We start from the raw sequence: 21,604 nt of genomic DNA, 5'->3' as shown, positions 1-21,604 counted from the left end.
AAGTAAGAATTTAATTAATTCTTGTAGATTGATTTACTCACTCACTTAACAAATTGGCTGTTTAACCCTATAGGAAAAGCAAGGTTACAGAAGCTTAGAAAAATAGGTTATTTCTTCTTCTTTTTTTTTTTAATTTTATTTTATTTTTAAACTTTACAAATTGTATTAGTTTTGCCAAATATCAAAATGAATCCGCCACAGGTATACATGTGTTCCCCATCCTGAACCCTCCTCCCTCCTCCCTCCCCATACCATCCCTCTGGGTCGTCCCAGTGCACTAGCCCCAAGCATCCAGTATCGTGCATCGAACCTGGACTGGCAACTCGTTTCATACATGATATTATACATGTTTCAATGCCATTCTTCCAAATCTTCCCACCCTCTCCCTCTGCAACAGAGTCCGTAAGACTGTTCTATACATCAGTGTCTCTTTTGCTGTCTCGTACACAGGGTTATTGTTAGCATCTTTCTAAATTCCATATATATGCGTTAGTATACTGTATTGGTGTTTTTCTTTCTGGCTTACTTCACTCTGTATAATAGGCTCCAGTTTCATCTACCTCATTAAAAGTGGCTTTATTTGAACATCTAATCATAAACAAACTTTTCTATAAAATTATAAACACTTTTCTATTAAATTATAACTAGTAAAACACTTTACAAATGGATTGGATAATGATTTTTAGGAGTAATTAATGGCTTATTGAAGTTAAACAAATTAGAGGGGGCTGTTATATTGGGGAGAGATGTTAAGTGGCCTCAGGGTCTTGAATACCACCACATAAGATTTGTTCATTCCAGTATGGTTTACACTTCCAGAGATGGGATAAAGAATTTATATCCTGTTTCACAATTAAGCAAAAGAAATCTAGACAGATTCACACAAAAATGTCCTTTCACAGATAGTTGTTAAGTTATACCAACTGCATTTTATCAAAAGCAGAGCTAAGGCTTGGTTACTTGGCTAAAATGTGACTGTTTCAATAATTAACACTCACCTAAGTTACTTTGCAAAAAAGTGGGAATAGAAGAAGAAAAGGAACATAATAGTAATAACACAACTTTGTAATGCATTATTTAAGAGATAATGTTGTTAGCATATTTCATGAGTTTTCCCGAATTTAGATATTTCTTAAATTTAGGGTTTGAGGATATTTGCTTAAAGGAAAAAAAGAGTCCATTTCCCCTACATTGTGTTTTTATCACATTCCAAGAAACAAAGGAGATGCCATTCTTTGGAGCAGCACCAGTTACACAGCCTCCCTTCAGGTATTGCTCAAGGCAAACAGTCAAGAAGTAAGCAGGTTTTTCCACCCTCTGCAATCTTAAGGAGCTGTGACCCAAGGGCAACTGTAAAACCCACGTGTTAGAATAACTTAGATTTCTTGTGATAGACTGAGTAAACAAACGGACAATGATTCGACTTCATACGACAATAGAACTCTTAACACACAAAAGAAAACGTTGCAGCAACCACTTCCGAACTGTCAGGACTTAAGTGAGTGGCTAACAACTTATTTTTTCTTTCCAATTTCAGGACAAACCAAAGAAATCAAAATATTCTCCCAAAACATAAGATGTATCATTTCTAGGTACTCTTCTTCCAGCTTGCTTATAATAACAGCCTGTAATCAGGGACTTCCCTGGGGGTGCAGAGGGTAAAGCGTCTGCCTACAGTGTGGGAGACCTGGATTCGACCCCTGGGTCAGGAAGATCCTCTGGAGAAGGAAATGGCAACCCACTCCAGTACTCTTGCCTGGAAAATCCCATGGACGGAGGAGCGTAGTTGGCTACATACAGTCCATGGGGTCGCAAAGAGTCGGACACGACTGAGCGACTTGACTTCACTTCAATCAGGGATTATGGAAACTTTCCCCTTTTCTCATTATAAAGCTTTCCATCACCCAGACAAGAATTGCATCCTTCCCTATATCATGTTGTTTCCATGTAGGGAACAAGTTGTTCCCATGTAGGTGCTCTTCACTTATTTCCACGTGCGAACGATACTTGCGTTGACCGCCATGCGTGTGTACATACTCAGTTGTTCAAGTGTCCAATTCTTGCCACCCTATGGACTGTAGCCCACCAGGCTCTTCTGTCCAAGGGATTCTCCATGCAAGAATACCGGAGTGGATTGCCATGCCTTCCTCCAAGAGAATCCTCCTGACCCAGAGAGACGCATCTCCTGCATCTCCTGCATTGGCAGGCGGATTCTTTACCACTGAACCACCTAGGAAGCCCCATTGATCACCCCAACTACTTCTAAATAAAGAAAAAAAAAAGAACAAAACAAAAATTTCTAGTGATTCACCATACAATATATATTTCTGTAACCACCCGAGAATTCCTGGCTGCTAGCTGTGTTTGAAAGGAAAGAGATTTTACTTCAAAGAACATAAAATAGACATTTTTAATAAATTGAGTTTTAAAAATATTTGTACTTCTATGAAAGTTACTAATTTTAACTAAGTTTTCAAATCGATATGCACTATGACTATTTTTGTTATATACATATAAAAGAGTTATGGGTGAGTGGTTGAGGGTGTTTATTTTCTAAAATACATTTTCTATAACGAATGTTTCTTATATAATTTTTAAGTAACTTTTTAAAAAGTTTCTGAATTAATTTCCTCAAATCTTTAGCTCTCTATTTTTTCCTCTATCCAAAACTTTTCTTTTAACCATGTAAACTTATATTCTAACATTAAACATAATTAAACCACTGATTTTAGAAGTGGATTTCTTACAACTCAAGAGAAGTACTTTGGATACTTCTCTTGAAGTAAGATAGTCTATCCTTCTCTTGAAGGAAGGCAATAATCCATAATTCAGAAAGTGGGGAAGCAAAAGTGGTTTCCACCCTTTTTCCTCGACTCTTCTCATTTTTATTAAGACAAATTTTCTGTAAATAGCTCATTTCTGTTGGTTTTAAGACAGGCTTGAAAGGCGAGAAGACCCCCTGATTGGGAAAAACAGGACAGGGGCTTAACAAAATGCACTCCGTCTCTGCAGACCCACCCAGCCCATCCCTTTGCCTCCTGAGTTTTGGGCACAAGCTTTGAGGAAATGCCATTCCGCTCTGATTCTTCTCAAATTCAGCTGGTACCACCCTCAACCCGGGAGGGAACACGTCTGCCTGCGGGCTCGGGGTTCCTCCAGGCTGCCCCACCTTTGCTGTTGAATAAGCGGGAATCCCTAGACAAGACAGTTCTCAGTGCTCCCGCAGATTTTCACCAAGGACTAAAGGAGGTACACAGTTACACTGAAAATCCAGTTGGGGCTCCCTGTAAGCTTCTTTTTGTGAACCCAGCCGAGCATAGGAATTCGAGGTAATTAGCTGATGTTGGTCCCCAGGAAGGCGCCGGACCCCTCCTCAACACTGCCCACGGACCCCCAGCTCTTCGTAGTCGGTCCCATTGAGGCTGGGACGGCCTTCCCTGGGACAAGTTGGAACAGAGTCGCATCACGCGCCCAGAGTACCCACGCCTGGAGGCCCTGCCCGCTGACCAGCTCAGCCAATCGCTGAGCGGGAAGGCGGGAGGGGCGGGGCCGGGCGGGCCGCAAACCCAGGCCTTAAAGGCTGAGTCAAGCGCGACCTGGCCAGCACCTCGGGCCTCGGCGACCTTTGGAGAGATAAACGTGCGACCGTGGAGTGCGCCTGCGCAGCTTTGGAAGCCGCAGGTCAGGAACCCAGTCGGGCTGAGGCGGGTCCGGGCCAGAGACTGGAGGAGGCGATATCCAGGGACTCCGGGGAGGGAGTAGGCGCGACCTCCAGGAAACAACAGCGTCTATCCGCCGGGAGTTAACGAAGTTGGGTTCGGCACTGCCTCGAGCTTTGGCCTCCTTGAGGTGGTGAAGGGGGAAGGGCTATTTTGGGGAAACCCAGGGCGAAGCTGAGACCACAGTGGGTACTAGGCCGGTCAGTCTCTGGGCACAAAGTCCCGGTGGATCGCTGTAGTCGGACCTCCGAACGTAGGGTTACGGGACCAGTCGCTCGCTGCGCCACCGTAAACATCCTCTGGAAGCGACTGGCTAGTGTGGAGGAGGCCTGAGAGTGGGGCGGCAACGTTCCTGGGCTGGCCCCACCTGCAGCGCTGGTGCGAGCTCAGCCCGGCAGGGTTCTCCGAGCCCTAGGAGTCAGAGTCGGGCCCTGTCTGGCACGAGAACTGGGGCTGAGGTCGCCGTCGTGATCGCGTGCCAGTTGGAGGGAGAGAGAAGGAGTGTGGGCTACACAGGACAAGGGGAAGGACGGGTGGAGGGCTGGGTGCACTTCGGCCCATTTTGTCTTGGGGAGGCTTTTCAGAAAGTTTTCAAGTAGCGGAGATTCGAAGGTGTAACTCTCCCTCTGCAGTATATTAATCAAGAAGAAAGGTGTGAGGTAGCACCTAATTTTTCGGAATTCATGTCTGTCCCTACTTTGGATCAGACGTCCTGATAAATAAAATTTTTCGTCACCTCCGTACCTTCTTCAGTAAGTAACCTGAACCAATGGTTTCTTAGCTATTATTGTCTGGACTCCGACCCGTAAGATGGCAGAGACCCGTGCGTGCCTGCGTACATGTGCATTCAGTCTTGTCCGACTCTGCGACCCATGGACTGTAGCCGCCAAGCTCTTCTGTCCATGGAATTTTCCAGGCAGGAATATCTAAGTGGGTTGCCATTTCCTTCTCCAGAGGATCTTCCCGACTGAGGGGTTGAACTGGAGTCTATTTGGTCTCCTTCATTGGCAGGCGGGTTCTTTACCCAGCTGAGCGATCCTTACCATGGTGAATTTTCAGTGCACTCATAGTGAAGTCGGTTTCAATTCCTATAGCACTTGTCAGCCTGTTTTTTCAATTTGATGGCTGAACCAAAAAGTAATAATTTTGTGTAATATTTTATCTGTTTTTCTCCATCTGTATCTTTAACCTTTTTCTACAGACCTTTCATAAATATTTGAGAAGATCATTTAAATGTTCTCAGTCCACTATAGTAGCTGTAACATCTCAGAAGAAAGCTTTTTTTATTTAAGGATTGGCCTCATCAAATACTTACTAATTTCTTTTTCTTTCTTAGGTTTTTGAAATATGAATCCTTCATTCTTCCTGACTGTCCTTTGCTTGGGAGTAGCATCAGCTGCTCCCAAACTTGATCCAAATTTAGATGCACATTGGCACCAGTGGAAGGCAACTCACAGGAGGTTATATGGCATGGTTGGTAACATCTGAAATATCCAGAGGGACCCCCACAGAGAATGGTCTGTGCTGTTGGTCTGAATAGTTTCTGGAGTAGTTTTGTCAACTTTGACCAAGGTGGTAACTTAATAGCATATATTTCTGAGCACAGCATGGGCATTCCTGTGTGGGAGTTTGGAGAACGGCTCCCAGAAGTATAAAGCCATTCCTGACAATTTTTCTCTGTCTGAAAATCCATTTGGTGAACGTGGGTTGGGTTTTAAGGAGAAATAAAAATGATCAATTATATGTTTACATCTAGAATGAAGAAGAATGGAGGAGAGCAGTGTGGGAGAAGAATAAGAAAATAATTGACCTGCATAATCAGGAATACAGCGAAGGGAAACATGGCTTCCGCATGGCAATGAATGCCTTTGGTGACATGGTGAGTGTGGCATGAGTTGCTGAATTTTTTGTGCCTCCTCTCCTCTGTACTTTAGCAAAATAACTTCTTACTTTTTCTACATTTTATTTACTTTTCCTTAAAGACCAATGAAGAATTTAGGCAGGTGATGAATGGTTTTCAAAATCAGAAGCATAAGAAGGGGAAACTGTTTCATGAACCTCTCCTTGTTGACGTCCCCAAATCTGTGGATTGGACTAAGAAAGGCTATGTAACTCCTGTGAAGAATCAGGTATGACAGTATTCAAATCCAGGTCTTCTAACTTAGGAGTGTTTGGGTATATGGATTGTTGTTGGTCTTTGTATCTGGCTTATAAACTGATGGCTCTTTTATTTTCAGGGTCAGTGTGGTTCTTGTTGGGCGTTTAGTGCCACTGGTGCTCTTGAAGGACAGATGTTCCGGAAAACTGGCAAACTTGTTTCACTGAGTGAGCAAAACCTGGTGGACTGCTCTCGGGCTCAAGGCAATCAGGGTTGCAATGGTGGCCTAATGGATAATGCCTTCCAGTATATTAAGGACAACGGAGGCCTGGACTCAGAGGAATCTTATCCATATCTTGCAACGGTAAAAGGAGCTCCTTATCTTGTCATTACAGCTCTGCTTTCTAACATTTTCAGAGATAAGAGACACCTTATTCAGCATTCACATTTTAGATGCAAACTGTTAGAACCGCCATTATAAATTATCAGCTATTGCAGAGGTCTCTGATTTTAGATGGTTAACATAGTTTGTCTTCTATGCAACATGGAGAATATGTGTGCCATTTCTATGCATGCATGCGTGCTAAGTCACGCCAGTCATGTCAGACTCTTTATGACATCATGGACTGTAGCCCGCCAGGCTCCTCTGTCCATGGGATTCTCCAGGCAAGAATACTGGGGTGGGTTGCCATGCCCTCCTCCAGGGGATCTTCCTAACCCGTGTCTTATTATGTCTCCTGAATTGGCAGGTGGATTCTTTACCACTAGCGCCAGGTAGGAAACACCATTCTGTATATAATGCATATTTCTCCATAGTGAAAAATTTATTATGGCCAGGTAGATCTTAATGGCCTCATTGAAGAAATACCTACTACTTTTTCAACTTCAAACCAATCAGTAGCATTTTTCTGGGCTGCTTTATAACAAAATTGACTTAGAAATCATTAAGTTGCAAACTGCTGAGTCTTAATGGTCCTAGAATTCATGTTGCCCAGGAGGTGAATGGTAGTAATCAAGTCTTTTTCCCCTTTACCTTTAAAAGGACACAAATAGCTGTAACTATAAGCCTGAGTGTTCTGCCGCCAATGACACTGGCTTCGTTGACATCCCTCAGCGGGAGAAGGCCCTTATGAAGGCAGTGGCAACTGTGGGCCCCATCTCTGTTGCTATTGATGCAGGCCATACATCCTTCCAGTTCTATAAATCAGGTAGGTATTTGTCTTTTATTATAGAAATTCAGGCAGTCAAAATTGGAAGACACCACCATGATTGACTTTGGCATGGAGTCCTGTTTTCTAGGACTAAAGAATTTTGAGTGTATTCATTTAATAACGGTGTTTCCATTTGACATTATACTTTAAGCATTTTCTCATGATGACAAACTCTTCATAAATATTTTTAAATGGCTATGTAATTAATTCTTTATATACAACCTATATGTAACTATTCTTCAATTGTTGGGCCCTTTTTCAAAGTGTTTTACTATTATAGTTAGAACTGTAAAGAATCCAATAGTTCAAGTATTTTTTTAAGTGCAAAATTTATCTATTTTGTTGAATTTTGTTGATTTCTAGTAAGTTGAGTTTTTATTTTTATTTTTCATCAGTCATTTTTGGTTGACTGTTTAAGTCTTATTTGGAATTTGTTTATGACATTTCTTTGAATTTTGAGATGCTTCTCTTTTAATTAGTCGATAGAATGGGTTACTTGCATGTGTCACTTGGAGCTCCTTATCCCAACACTGAATTTTACTCTCCCAGGTATTTATTATGATCCAGATTGCAGCAGCAAAGACCTGGATCATGGTGTTTTGGTGGTTGGCTATGGCTTTGAAGGAACAGATTCAAATAACAATAAATTCTGGATTGTCAAGAACAGGTATAAAACCCCAAATGTTATATTTTAAATTGAAAAGGGAAGTATTTAATTACAGGTACAAAAATTCTGAAATCCCAGAAAGTCTTTCTCCTTGTTAGAATAAACAGAGAAGTACTAATATGTGATTATAAGATTCTTTAGTGAGTTTGTTGGGGTTATTATGTATTTGTAACATTGCATTTTTAAATTCTGAAAATTTTCTTAATTCAGAAACACACATTTAGCCCAAGGGTTTTAGATAAAGAATTTTTCACCTGTAGAGTTGAGAGCTGCCTTCCTTTTTCTGTCTCTAATTTTTGAACAAGGAATAGTGGGCAAAAAACATTTGCCTCTGCTGATTGTTTCAGTCTGAAAGATTGTCCAAGAGTCCAGTGGCCTCTGTGCATCCTTTCTTTCTATTATCATTTGATGTCCTGCCATTGCATTTTACTCCCAGTGATTAGAGGTCTGTGAGGGTTGTAAGAATCAATTTTCACAGCTAAAGCTCTTTAAAGTGAGGTGTAAGATAGCCTGTGGAGATGGACTGCTACATTGGAATCTCAGTTCTGCCTCAATTTCTTACCTTAAAAAGTAAAGATAAGGACCCACAGGAGTAATATAAATATATGTAACAGAACTTACAATTGTACCTAATACATGATAAGTACTGTTTTAATTATTAGTTGTTATTATTAATGAAACTAATGTGTACTTGATTCTTTATATAAAATGGAAAACATGTTCTTCTTTCAGTTGGGGTCCAGAATGGGGCTGGAATGGCTACGTGAAAATGGCCAAAGACCAGAACAACCATTGTGGAATTGCCACAGCAGCCAGCTATCCAACTGTTTGAGCTGATGGATGGTGATGGTAGAGGACTTGAGGACAGCCTATCTGGAGGAATTTTATCTTAAAACTGACCAAACCCTTACTGTATAAGATCATACACTTGAATCATTGAGGATCCAAGTTGTGATTTGAATGCTGTGACATTTTTATAAGGGTAAAATGTTACCACTACTTTAATTACTATTATAAATAGCTTTATAATGTTGAAGACTCATTGCTTAACTCTAAGACTTTTGAATTTTCATTTTTTAAAAGGATATATAAAACTCTGCCTTTTACAATAAATTTTAATTCAATACATAAAGGTGGAACTTTTTCTTTTTAATGCATTAACTTGTAGTAGTTGGAGTATATAATTGGCCTATAAAGACATAAGTGACTATGTCAATGTTGCATTAGGACTAGACACTGGGTGACTTTGCAAATATTTTAGTTTTAAATACGCATATTTTATGTCAACTGTGTTACCTAGTGTTTCCAAAAGTAAATTTAATGGTTGTGATTAACAGATTTTCAGGTGCTTGTTAATAACTGGAGAAATGTGTTCAAGATCCATAAGAAATGAGGCTGAGCTACAAGAATAGTCCTCTGGCCTCAGAAGACTGATGAGATCACTAGGGCACACTTGGGCTTAGCTACCTAATCTCCGAATTAAAGACCTCAGAAAGGAACAAAAGAGGCTAATCATATGGCTATACAGTGACTACAAATAAAACAGTATTTTTGTATACTTAAAAGATGGGAAGGAAATATGCCAAACTTCTGGATGAATTAGGGATGATTATTTTCTTTAAGCTGTTCTGAAGAAACCATGTATTTTTATTAGGAAAAAAATTGTAAAAATATATGTACATTTCCTGCAAGCTAAAGAAGCACGCATACATGTTTTAAAAGTCTCATGTTCCCAGTCAAGGAAATACAAAGAATGCGCTGCAGAAGTATTTAATTTAGCCATAATCTATTGTGAAGGAAATAAGAGATGGAGGACAACTGGAACCTTATATCCCACAAAACCTTTAATAGTCTTTGTCCACAGCCATTTCTGGAAAATGCAGTTTATCACATTCAGTCAGGCTTCCCTTCATCTTACTTTACAACAGCAGGCTAACTCAGTGCTGTCTACAGACTCCTGAAACAACTGAAGACTAAGCAAACATGTAGATGCTAAATTGAGTGAAAGTATGATGGATTTTTATTTAAATAATAAAGTTTCAAGTCTGTCAAAGCAGAATACCTCCTGTAGATGTCTAAATTGTATTTTAGTATATTTGATGTTTCTATAACTTTAGCTTGCAAAAAGTTCCAAACCACATCTGTCATCTAACAAGATTTTTTTTTCAGAGGAGACAATAGACTTGAAATAGAGCTGGAAACAAATTTGATCATCACAAAAATCTGAAGTACAAACTTACTACAAGTATTTCCTATAGTCCAGATATTTTAATAGTTCCTTATAATAGTTAAATTGCAAAGGAAGTAAAGAAAGGTGAGAGAGAATTCAGCAAATTAGTTTATGTGGGTATGTAGCTCTAACGCTTGCATGCATGTATGCTAAGTCACTTCAGTCATGTCTGACTCTCTGCAACCCAGTGGACTGTAGCCCACCAGGCCCCTCTGTCCATGGGATTCTCCAGGCAAGAATATGGAGGGTTTTACTATGCCCTCCTCCAGGGGACCCAGAAATGGAACCCATGTCTCTTACGTCTCCTGCACTGGCAGCAGGTTCTTTACCACTAGTGCCACCTGGGAAGTCAAAGGGAAGGGAAGGGCTCTGTAATAAAGCTTCATTCATAGCACATACTTCAGTCAGTATGTATTGAAGGTATTTGGGGGCTTCCCTGTGACTCAGCTGGTAAAGAATCCACCTGCAATGTGGGAGACGTGGGTTTGATTCCTGGATTGGGAAGATCCCCTGGAGAAGGGAAATGCTACCCACTCCAGTCTTAGGGACTGGAGAATTCCATAGACTGTAGTCATGGGGTTGCCAAGAGTCAGACATGACTGAAGCAACTTATGCAGGCATGCAAGTGTTAGAGCTACATACCTATATAAACTGTTTTTACAAATTCTTAAAATTTGTAAACATTTTTTAAATCCTTAAAATCAAGTGTAGCCTGCCTATTTCTGTTAATAATTGGTGATTGACAAAAGTTAGAGCAAAAAGGCCACATTAAGTGTTTTGCATGTAAAATTTGAATTTGGTCATATTTTCTAATCTTAGTTACCTTTTGACTGGTATATGAAAAGCAAAGGAAAACTTCTGGGATTTAGAAAAGCAAATATTAGTGATATCTTCACTTTAAGCAGTGGAGAAGGAAATGGCAACCCACTCCAGTATTCTTGCCTGGAGATTCCATGGACAGAGGAGCCTGGTGGGCTCCAGTCCATGGGGTCGCAAAGAGTTGGACATGACTGACCGACCATCACTCACTCACCGACTCACTTTAAGCACAGAATTTCACAAATGTCCATGATCATCTCTATTTCTAAATAATAAACTATTGCCAAGAGCTACTCCATGGTCTTGTTCCTTAGTACCATATTTTGAAACTTTTGTAGTTTATGTACATTCAAGTATTAAAATCCCACTTTTATGTGACAACACTGGATGGGCTCTGGGGGCACGGGAGTAAAGCAAACAGTCACAGTCCCTCCATCATGGAGCTCACATTCTCATGTTGCTGAGCCTATGCATAACCTCCATCCCGGCCACAATGGCCACTTTGTTCACAAGCCCATTGGCAATGATAGGAGTGGCTGGGTAAAGAATCTGGTATCCACAGCACACTTCATCCTATTCACTTGATTTACTGAGGTCACCCTTAGGTGAGCATTCACCTAGGACTCAAATATACTTGTGCTTTTTGCCCATTCAGAGAGCTCTATCCACATACCTCTTCTCCAGACCTCTATGTTGTCTCCAGACCAATTTTCCAGTTATGTTCCAGATCTCTGATCATCCAGCCAAACCGTGGCCACAGTCCATGGATCAGTATATACTCCTGGCCATTTTTCCTTCTAAGCAAAATGAACAAGATGCTCAACATTCTGCTTACAGGGAGAATTATCCTTTGTCCCTGTCCTAGGAATGTCCCAGAAAAGGACTTTAGTGCTGCAGCTGTCCATTTCACTTGGCGCCTGTATATCATGCAAAACCTTCTGTAGCCCATATTTAAACATTCATTCTCTACTAAGACCCAGTAGCAATATAAAAGCTATTTCTCAAAAGCATAGTTATCCACAGAGGATACCATGACTTTGTTCCAAAAGCCAAGGGTCTGCATTAAGATTTGCCTATCAGAGTCTCAGTGATTCCAAATAGCATCTCTCTTTGCTACTGATACTTTAAACACAATTAGATCTACTGGATCACTTAGCTCAAGTGGCAGAGCAGCTTACATGGCAACATTGGCATCCTGGACTTGTTAGAGAATCTTGTTCTGTTGTTCAGCTGCCCAGTCATGTCTGACTCTGCAACACATGGACTGCAGAACACCAGGCCTCTCTGTTCCTCACCATCTCCAGAAGTTTGCCCAAGTTCATGTCCCTTGCCTCAGTGATGCCATCCAGCCATCTCATCCTCTGACACCCTCTTCTTCTGCCATCAATCTTTCCCAGTACCAGGGACTTTTCCAATGAGTTAGCTTTTCACACACATCAAATGACCAAAACACTGGAGTTTCAGCTTCAACATCAGTCCTTCCGAGTATTCAGGGTTGATTTCCCTTAAGATGGATTGATTTGATCTCCTTGCTGTCCAAGGGACTCTGAGGAATCTTCCCCAGCACCACAATTTGAAGGCATCAATTCTTTGGCACTCTGCCTTCTTTATGGTCCAGCTCTCACAACCATACATGACCACTGGGAAGACCATAGCCTTGATTATATGGACTTTTGTTGGCAGAGTAATGTCTCTGCTTTTCAACACACTGTCTAGCTTGTCATAGCTTTCCTGCTAAGAAGGAAATGTCTTCTGATTTCATGGCCGCAGTCATCATCTGCAATGATTTTAGAGCCCAAGAAGTGGAAAGCTGTCACTACCACCTTTTCTCCCTCCATTTGCCATGAAGTCATGGGGCCGGATCACATGATCTTAGTTTTTTTAGTATTCAGTTTTAAGCTGACTCTCACTCTCCTCCTTCACCCTCATCAAGAGTCTCTTTAGTTCCTTTTCACTTTCTGCCATTAGAGTGGTATCATCTGCATATCTGAGGTTGTTTATGTTTTTCCCACCTATCTTGATTCCAGCTTGTAACTCATCCAGCCCAGCATTTCTCATGATGTGCTCAGCATACAGATTAAACAAGCAGGGTGACAGCAGACAGTTCTGTCATACTTCTTTCTCAATCTTGAACCGATGAGTTGTTCCATACAGGGTTATAACTGTTGCTTCTTGACCTGCATACAGGTTTCTCAGGATACAGGTAAGATGGTCTGGTATTCCCATCTCTTTAAGAGCTTTCCACAGTTTATTATGATCCACACAGTCAAAGGCTTTGGTATAGTCAATGAAATAGAAGTAGATGTGTTTCTGTAATTCCCTAGCTTTGTCTATGATCCAGCAAATATTGACAATTTGATGTCTGGCTCCTCTTCCTTTCCCAAACTCAGCTTGGACACTGGAAGTTCTTGGTTCTCATAAAGCTGAAGCTTAGCATGCAAGATTTTAACCATGACCTTACTAGCACGGTGGGGCTCAGCTGGTAAAGAATCTGCCTGCATTGCAGGAGACCTGAGTTCAATCCCTGGGTTGAGAAGAGCCCCTGGCGAAGGGAAAGGCTACCCACTCCAGTATTCTGGCCTGGAGAATTCCATGGACTGTATAGTCATGAGGTTGCAGAGTTGGACATGACTGAGCAACTTTAACTATCACTTTAGTAGCATGGGAGATGAGTGCAATTGTGTTTGTCTGAGTCCCACTCAAAACTAAGCTATTTGGGTTGCTCAATCAATGGACCAAAGTAGCTTGCCCAAATGAGAACTATGCTGCCTCTAAAATCCTAAGAAGCACACTAAGCATTGGGCCTGCCTCTCTTTTGGTTATAAGAGGGGCCAGATGAAACAACTCATCCTTCTTCTTAGAAGGGATATCTTGACAGGTTCAACTGAACAACTAGAAATTTAACTGAGATGAGGAGCCACTGAATTTTTCTAGAACTTATTACCCACCCTTTGTGAAAGTGTCTCTACTAATGGGACAAATAAGTCTATAGTAGTTGCTACTTCTTGCTCACTAGTTTAACATAATGTCACCAGTGTAATGAATCAGTATGATGTCTTGATGAAGGAAAAGACAATCAAGACCCATGCAATCTAAATTATGAAATAGAGCTAGAAAGTTGATATATACCCAAGGCAAGACAATTATAATGTATTACTGACCTTACCAGTTGAAGACAAACTGTTTCTAATGATCTGTCCTAATATGTATGGAGAGAAAAGCATTTGCCAAATTAATATACTGTATACCAGGAACTAGGGGATTATTAATTTGCTTAAGCTACTTAACAGAACATCTGGAACAGCATCTACAGTTGGAATTACCACCAGGTTACATTAATGATAATTCACTGTATGTCCCCTAGATACATCTGTTTTCTTCACAGGTCAAATAGGCAAGTAGAATGCGAAGGGGGTGAAAGTTACAACCCCTGCAACCATCAAGTTCTTGATGGTGGTACTAATCATTGTAATCTTGAGGGAATGAGTCATTCCTTTTGGTTTATTATTAATATTGTGCTTGATAGAGGCAGTTCTAGTGGCTTCCAATAGGCTTTTCCTACCATAATAGCCCTCAGCCCACATGTAACCCCTTCATGAATCACAACTTTGTCATGGTGAAGGGACTTGCATAACTCAATGAAGCCATACCATGCAGGGCCACCCAAGAAAGATGGGTCATAGTGAAAAGTTCTGACAAAATGTGCTCCACTGGAAGAGGGAATGACAAACCACTTCAGTATTCTTGCTGTAAGAACCCCATGACCAGTATGAAAAGGCAAAAGTATATGATACCAGAAGATGAGCCCCACAGGTTGGAAGTTTGCTATTGGGGAAGAAGGGAGAACAATTAATAATAGCTCCAGAGAGAATGAAGAGGCTGGGCAAAAGTGGAAAAAATGCTCAGTTGTGGATGTATCTGGTGGTGAAAGTAAAGTCTGATGCTATTAACAATACTGCATAGGAACCTGAAATGTTAGTTCTATGAACCAAGGTAAATTCGATATGGTCAAGAAGGAGATGGCAAGAGTGAACACCAACATCTTAGGAATCAATGAACTAAAATGGACAAGAATGGGTGAATATAATTAATATAACCATTATATCCATGACTATGGGAAAGAATCCCTTAGAAGAAATGAAGTAGCCCTCATAGTCAACCAAAGAGTCTGAAATGCAAGACTTGGGTGCAGTCTCAAAAATGACAGAATGATCTCAGTTCATTTCCAAGGCAAACCATTCAACATCGTGGTAATCCAAGTCTATTCCCCAACCACTGATGCCAAACAAGCTGAGGCTGACCAGTTCTATGAAGACTTAGAAAACCTTCTAGAACTATAGGGGGTTGGAATGCAAAAGTAGGAACTCAAGAGATACTTGGAGTAACAGGCAAGTTTGGCCTTGGGTACAAAATGAAGCAGAAAAAAAGGTAATAGAGTTTAGAAAAAAAGGTAAGAGTTTTGTCAAGAGAACAAACTGGTCATAGCAAATACCCTCTTCCAACAATAAAAAAGACAGCTCTATACATGGACATCACCAGACAGTCAATACCAAAATCAGATTGATTATATTCTTTGCAGCCAAAGATGGGAAAGCTCTATACAGTCATCAAAAAAAGACCTGGAAATGACTGTGTCTCAGATCATGAACTCCTTATATCAAATTCAGACTTAAATTGAAGAAAGTAGGGAAAACCACTAGACCATTGAGAGAGTCATTTCCTAGGCAGGTTGATAAAGTCTAGGGGTCCCCAAGGAGAGAGGGGTCTGGAATTCTCAAGGAGGAAGAAAGGACAAACTTTTTTTCCCCTCTACATTCCTTAGGATTATATAACAATAATGTATCCTGCCTGAGGACAGCCTCTGGATTAAACCTGGCTAATCCTGTTATCTTAAAATGTAAGTTATGGGAATAGGTCTGGTCTTTACAAGGATGATATAACAATAATGTATCCTGCCTGAGGACAGTCTCTGGATTAAACCTTCTGGCTAATTCTGTTATCTTAAAATGTAAATTATGGGAGTAGGTCTGGTGAGGACTTTACAACCTCCAGACATTCTTTGGATTCATTGGATAGTATATAACTCCATTGCTAACACTAGCAAGGGGGTACTCTCTCTACCCCCTTCTGATGTCTATGTCAGAAGCTTTCTCTATCTCCTTTATACTTTAATAAAACTTTATTACACAAAAGCTCTGCACGATCAAGCCTCGTCTCTGGCCCTGGATTGAATTCTTCGCCTCCGGAGGCCAAGAATCCTGGAGTCTTTGCATGGTTCAGCAACAATCTTTCACCATTCAGGTATGACCTAAATCAAATCTCTTATGATTATGTAGTGAAAGTGACAAATAGAGCCAAGGGATTATCTCTGGTAGACAGAGTGCCTGAAGAAGTGTGGATGGAGGTTAATAACGTTGTACATGAGGCAGTGACCAAAATCATCCCAAAGAAAAAGAAATGCAAGAAGACAAAGTGGTTGTCTGAGGAAACTTTACAAATAACTGAGAAAAGAAGAAACGTGAAAGGCAAGGGTGAAAGAGAAAGATATACCCAGCTGAAGGCAAAGTTCCAGAGAATAGCAAGGAGAGATAAGAAAGCCTTCTTAAGTGAATAATGCAAAGGAATAGAGGAAAATAATAGAATGGGAAAGACTAGAGATCTCTTCAAGAAAATTGGAGATATCAAGAGAATATTCCATGCAAGGATGGGCACAATAAAGGGCAGAAATGGTAAGGACCTAAAAGAAGCAGAAGAGATTAAGAAGAGGTGGCAAGAATACACAAAAAACTATACAAAAAAGGTCTTAATGACCTGGATAACTGCAACGGTGTGGTCACTCAACTCTAGTCAGGCATCCTGGATTATAAAGTCAAGTGGGCTCAGGGAGCATCAGTACAAACAAAGCTAGGGTAGGTAATAGAATTCCAGCTGAGCTATTTAAAAATCCTAAAAGATGATGCTGTTAACGTGCTGCACTCAATATGTCAGCAGATTTGGAAAACTCAGCAGTGGACACAGGACTAGAAAAGGTCAGTTTTCATTCTAACCCCAAAGAAGGACAGTGACAAAGAATGTTCAAACTACCATATAATTGCCCTCATTTCACATGCTAGCAAGGTTATGCTCCAAATCCTTGAAACTAGGCTTCAGCAGTATGTGAACCAAAAACTTCTTCATGTACAAACTGGGTTTAAAAGAGGCAGAAGAACCAGAGATCAAATTGCCAACATACATTGGATCATAGAGAAAGCAAGTGAGTTCCAGAAAAACACCCACTTTTGCTTCATTGACTACATGAAAGCCTTTGACTGTGTGGATCGCAACAACTGTGGAAAATTCTTAAATAGAGGGGAATACCAGACCAGCTTACCTATCTCCTGAGAAACCTGTATGCAGGTCAAGAAGCAACAGTTAGAACTGGACATGGGACCATGGATTGGTTCAAAATTGGGAAAGAAGTACATCAAGACTGTATATTGTCACCCTGCTTATTTAACTTATATGCAGAGTACATCATGCGAAATGCCAGCCTTGATGAATAACAAGCTGGAACCAGGATTACCAGGAGAAATATCAACAACCTCAGATATGCAGATGATACCACTCTAATAACAGAAAGTGAAGAGGAACTAAAGAGCCTCTTGATGAGGGTGAGAGACAAGATGGCGGAAGAGTAGGTGAACGTGGAGTACATCTCTCTCCTTGGATGCATCAGGAATACACCTTAGACAAAGAATATCTTGCAGAATACCAGCTCAGAGTGGCCAGGAGTCCCTGACCACCAGAAAGGAATATATAGATCCATATAAAACTTGGTAAGATGAAGGAAAGAGGCGGGGGGGTGGAAAGGAGAGTGAGCGGGACTGGATTTGCATCCAGTGGGTGGGGGAACTGACACAGGGGTCAGCAATTCTTGCTGTAGCCCTACATACCCTGGACAGGGAGACAGTTCCTAAAAACCACAGTGGCTGGAAGCTCAAGTGCAGGGATTGGAGAGCAGTCCCAGGGTGAAGTCTGCTGTTGACTATGGGTAAACGGCCAAAGCGGATGTGAGTCAGGAGATCGCAGTTTGAAATGCCTGTGGAGGAAAGCTGAGCAGCTGTGGAGGCAAGGCAATACTCCTGAGTCACACACAGTGGGTGGAGCCATCACTGTAGACTCTCTTTTCCCACACACCAGCACCAGCAACAGAGAAATAGAGAAAGACTCCATAGAGGGTGGCCCTTTAAGTGCCTAATGTGTGCAGCAACAGAGAAGAACCAGCCAAAGAGGCCCTTGGAATGTTAACTGCCAGAGGCTAGGAAAATACTCTAATTGGGCCATAGTTCTTGCAGCTTCCCTCATAGCTCAGTTGGTAAAGAATCTGCTTGCAACGCAGGAGACACCAGTTTGATTCTTGGGTCGGGAAGATCCCCTGGAGAAAGGGATAGGCTATCCACTCCAGTATTCTTGGGCTTCCCTTGTGCCTCACTTGGTAAAGAATCTGCCTGCAATGCAGGAGACCTGGGTTTGATCCCTGGGTTGGGAAGATCTCCTGGAGTGGATGGCAACCCACTCTAGTATTATTGCCTGGAGAATCCCCATGGACAAAGGAGCCTGGTCAGCTGGAATTCCATCACCTCCACTAGCTTTGTTCCTAGTGATGCTTCCTAAGGCCCACTTGACTTTGCACTCCAAGATTTATATCTTTTCCCAAATTTGAGAAGTTTCAGACACTATTTTTTCAAGTACTTTTTCAGTGCTACTCTTTCTCGCCTCTCTTTCTGTGTTTCTGATGGCATGTGTGTTAACTCTTTTGTTATTGTCCTACAAGTCCTTGAGATGCTGTCTTTTTTAAACTTCTATTTTGTAGTTGTGGTTTCTCACATATGGTGATTTCTACTGATTTGTCTTCATATCTCTGAATCTACCTTCTGTTGTGTCCACCTTACTATTGAGCTTATACAGCAAGTTTTTCATTCTGATTATTGTATTTTTCAGTTCTTTAATCTTCATTTGCTTATTTTTTGAATTTTTATTTCTTTGGTTAGATTTTCTATTTTTCACGTTTCCAAAAATATGTAACTGCTTGTTGAAACATTTTTAAGATGACTACTTTAAAACCCTTGTCAGACGATGCCACAAAAAAAGAAAACTACAGGCCAATATCACTGATGAACATAGATGCAAAAATCCTTAATAAAATTCTAGCAATCAGAATCCAACAACACATTAAAAAGATCATACACCATGACTAAGTGGGCTTTATCCCAGGGATGCAAGGATTCTTCAATATTCGCAAATCAAATTCTTCCATATCTGCAAATCAATTAGTGTAATACACCACATTAACATATTGAAAAATAAAACCCATATGATTATCTCAATAGATGCAGAGAAAGCCTTTGATAAAATTCAACATCCATTTATGATAAAAACTCTCCAGAAAGCAGGAATAGAAGGAACATACCTCAACATAATAAAAGCTATATATGACAAACCCACAGCAAACATTATCCTCAATGGTGAAAAATTGAAAGCATTTCCCCTAAAGTCAGGAACAAACAAGGGTGCCCACTCTCACCACTACCATTCAACGTAGTTTTGGAAGTTTTGGCCACAGCAATCAGAGCAGAAAAAGAAATAAAAGGAATCCAGATTGGGAAAGAAGAAGTAAAACTCTCACTGTTTGCAGATGACATTATCCTCTACATAGAAAACCCTAAAAACTCCACCAGAAAATTACTAGAGCTAATCAATGAATACAGTAAAGTTGCAGGATATAAAATCAACACAGAGAAATCCCTTGCATTCCTATACACTAATAATGAGAAAATAGAAAGAGAAATTAAGGAAACAATTCCATTCACCATTGCAATGAAAAGAATAAAATACTTAGGAATATATCTACCTAAAGAAACTAAAGACCTATATATAGAAAACTATAAAACACTGATGAAAGAAATCAAAGATGACATAAATAGATGGAGAAATATACCATGTTCATGGATTGGAAGAATCAATATAGTGAAAATGAGTATACTACCCAAAGCAATCTATAGATTCAACGCAATCCCTATCAAGCTACCAATGGTATTCTTCACAGAGCTAGAACAAATAATTTCACAATTTGTATGGAAATACAAAAAACTCGAATAGCCAAAGCAATCTTAAGAAAGAAGAATGGAACTGGAGGAATCAACCTATCTGACTTCAGGCTCTACTACAAAGCCACAGTCATCGAGACAGTATGGTATTGGCACAAAGACAGAAATATAGATCAATGGAACAAAATAGAAAGCCCAGAGATAAACCCACGCACCTATGGACACCTTATCTTTGACAAAGGAGGCAAGAATATACAATGGATAAAAGACAATCTCTTTAACAAGTGGTGCTGGGAAAACTGGTCAACCACTTGTAAAAGAATGAAACTAGACCACTTTCTAACACCATACACAAAAATAAACTCAAAATGGATTAAAGATCTAAATGTAAGACCAGAAACTATAAAACTCTTAGAGGAGAACATAGGCAAAACACTCTCTGACGTACATCACAGCAGGATCCTCTATGACCCACCTCCCAGAATATTGGAAATAAAAGCAAAAATAAACAAATGGGATCTAATTAAAATTAAAAGCTTTTGCACAACAAAGAAACTATAAGCAAGGTGAAAAGACAGCCTTCAGAATGGGAGAAAATAATAGCAAATGAAGCAACTGACAAACAACTAATCTCAAAAATATACAAGCAACTCCTGCAGCTCAATTCCAGAAAAATAAATGACCCAATCAAAAAATGGGCCAAAGAACTAAATAGACATTTCTCCAAAGAAGACATACAGATGGCTAACAAACACATGAAAAGATGCTCAACATCACTCATTATCAGAGAAATGCAAATCAAAACCACAATGAGGTGCCATTTCACTCCAGTCAGAATGGCTGCAACCCAAAAGTCTATAAGCAATAAATGCTGGAAAGGATGTAGAGAAGAGGGAACCCTCTTACATTGTTGGTGGGAATGCAAACTAGTACAGCCACTATGGAGAACAGTGTGGAGATTCCTTAAAAAACTGGAAATAGAACTGCCTTATGACCCAGCAATCCCACTGCTGGGCATACACACCGAGGAAACCAGAATTGAAAGAGACACGTGTACCCCAATGTTCATCATAGCACTGTTTATAATAGCCAGGACATGGAAGCAACCTAAATGTCCATCAGCAGATGAATGGATAAGAAAGCAGTGGTACATATACACAATGGAGTATTACTCAGCCATTAAAAAGAATACATTTGAATCCGTGCTAATGAGGTGGATGAAACTGGAGCCTATTATACAGAGTGAAGTCAGCCAGAAAGAAAAACACCAATACAGTATACTAATGCATATATATGGAATTTAGAAAGATGGTAACCATAACCCTGTATATGAGACAGCAAAAGAGACACTGATGTATAGAACAGTCTTTTGGACTCTGTGGGAGAGGGGGTGGGATGATTTGGGAGAATGGCATTGAAACATGTATAATATCATATAAGAAACGAATCACCAGTCCAGGTTCTATGCAGGATACAGGAAGCCTGGGGCTGGTGCACTGGGATGACCCAGAGGTATGGATGGTATGGGGAGGGAGGTGGGAGGGGGGTTCAGAATGGGGAACACATGTACACCCATGGAGGATGCATGTTGATGTATGGCAAAACCAATACAATATTGTAAAGTAAAAATAATAATAATAATAATAAAATATATAAATAAATAAAACCCTTGTCAGATAATTATATCATATATATCTTGGGGCTGGTATCTGTTCATTGTCTTTTCTCATTTCTTTTGTGATTTTCCTGGTCTTGGTAAAACACGTGTTTTTTG

The 21,604-nt window shown here is 40.4% G+C and overlaps 1 protein-coding gene across 1 annotated transcript; it reads left to right on the top strand.

The window, feature by feature from the left end:
- Window positions 1-3,617: 3,617 nt before the first annotated feature.
- Window positions 3,618-8,824, top strand: CTSV (cathepsin V; the record flags this gene model as incomplete). Its single annotated transcript, NM_174032.2, is given in 8 exon segments — window positions 3,618-3,681; window positions 5,057-5,192; window positions 5,476-5,598; window positions 5,702-5,848; window positions 5,957-6,181; window positions 6,860-7,025; window positions 7,578-7,695; window positions 8,428-8,824. Coding segments are annotated over 7 exon segments (1,005 nt in total). The 3' UTR covers window positions 8,528-8,824.
- Between the last annotated feature and the right edge of the window lie 12,780 nt (window positions 8,825-21,604).

This window comes from Bos taurus, chromosome 8 (assembly GCF_002263795.3).
Source record: "Bos taurus isolate L1 Dominette 01449 registration number 42190680 breed Hereford chromosome 8, ARS-UCD2.0, whole genome shotgun sequence".
NCBI classification, from domain to species: domain Eukaryota; kingdom Metazoa; phylum Chordata; class Mammalia; order Artiodactyla; family Bovidae; genus Bos; species Bos taurus.
The sequence above is the reverse complement of the archived record's forward strand: the minus strand, read 5'-3'. Positions and strand labels throughout refer to the sequence as shown.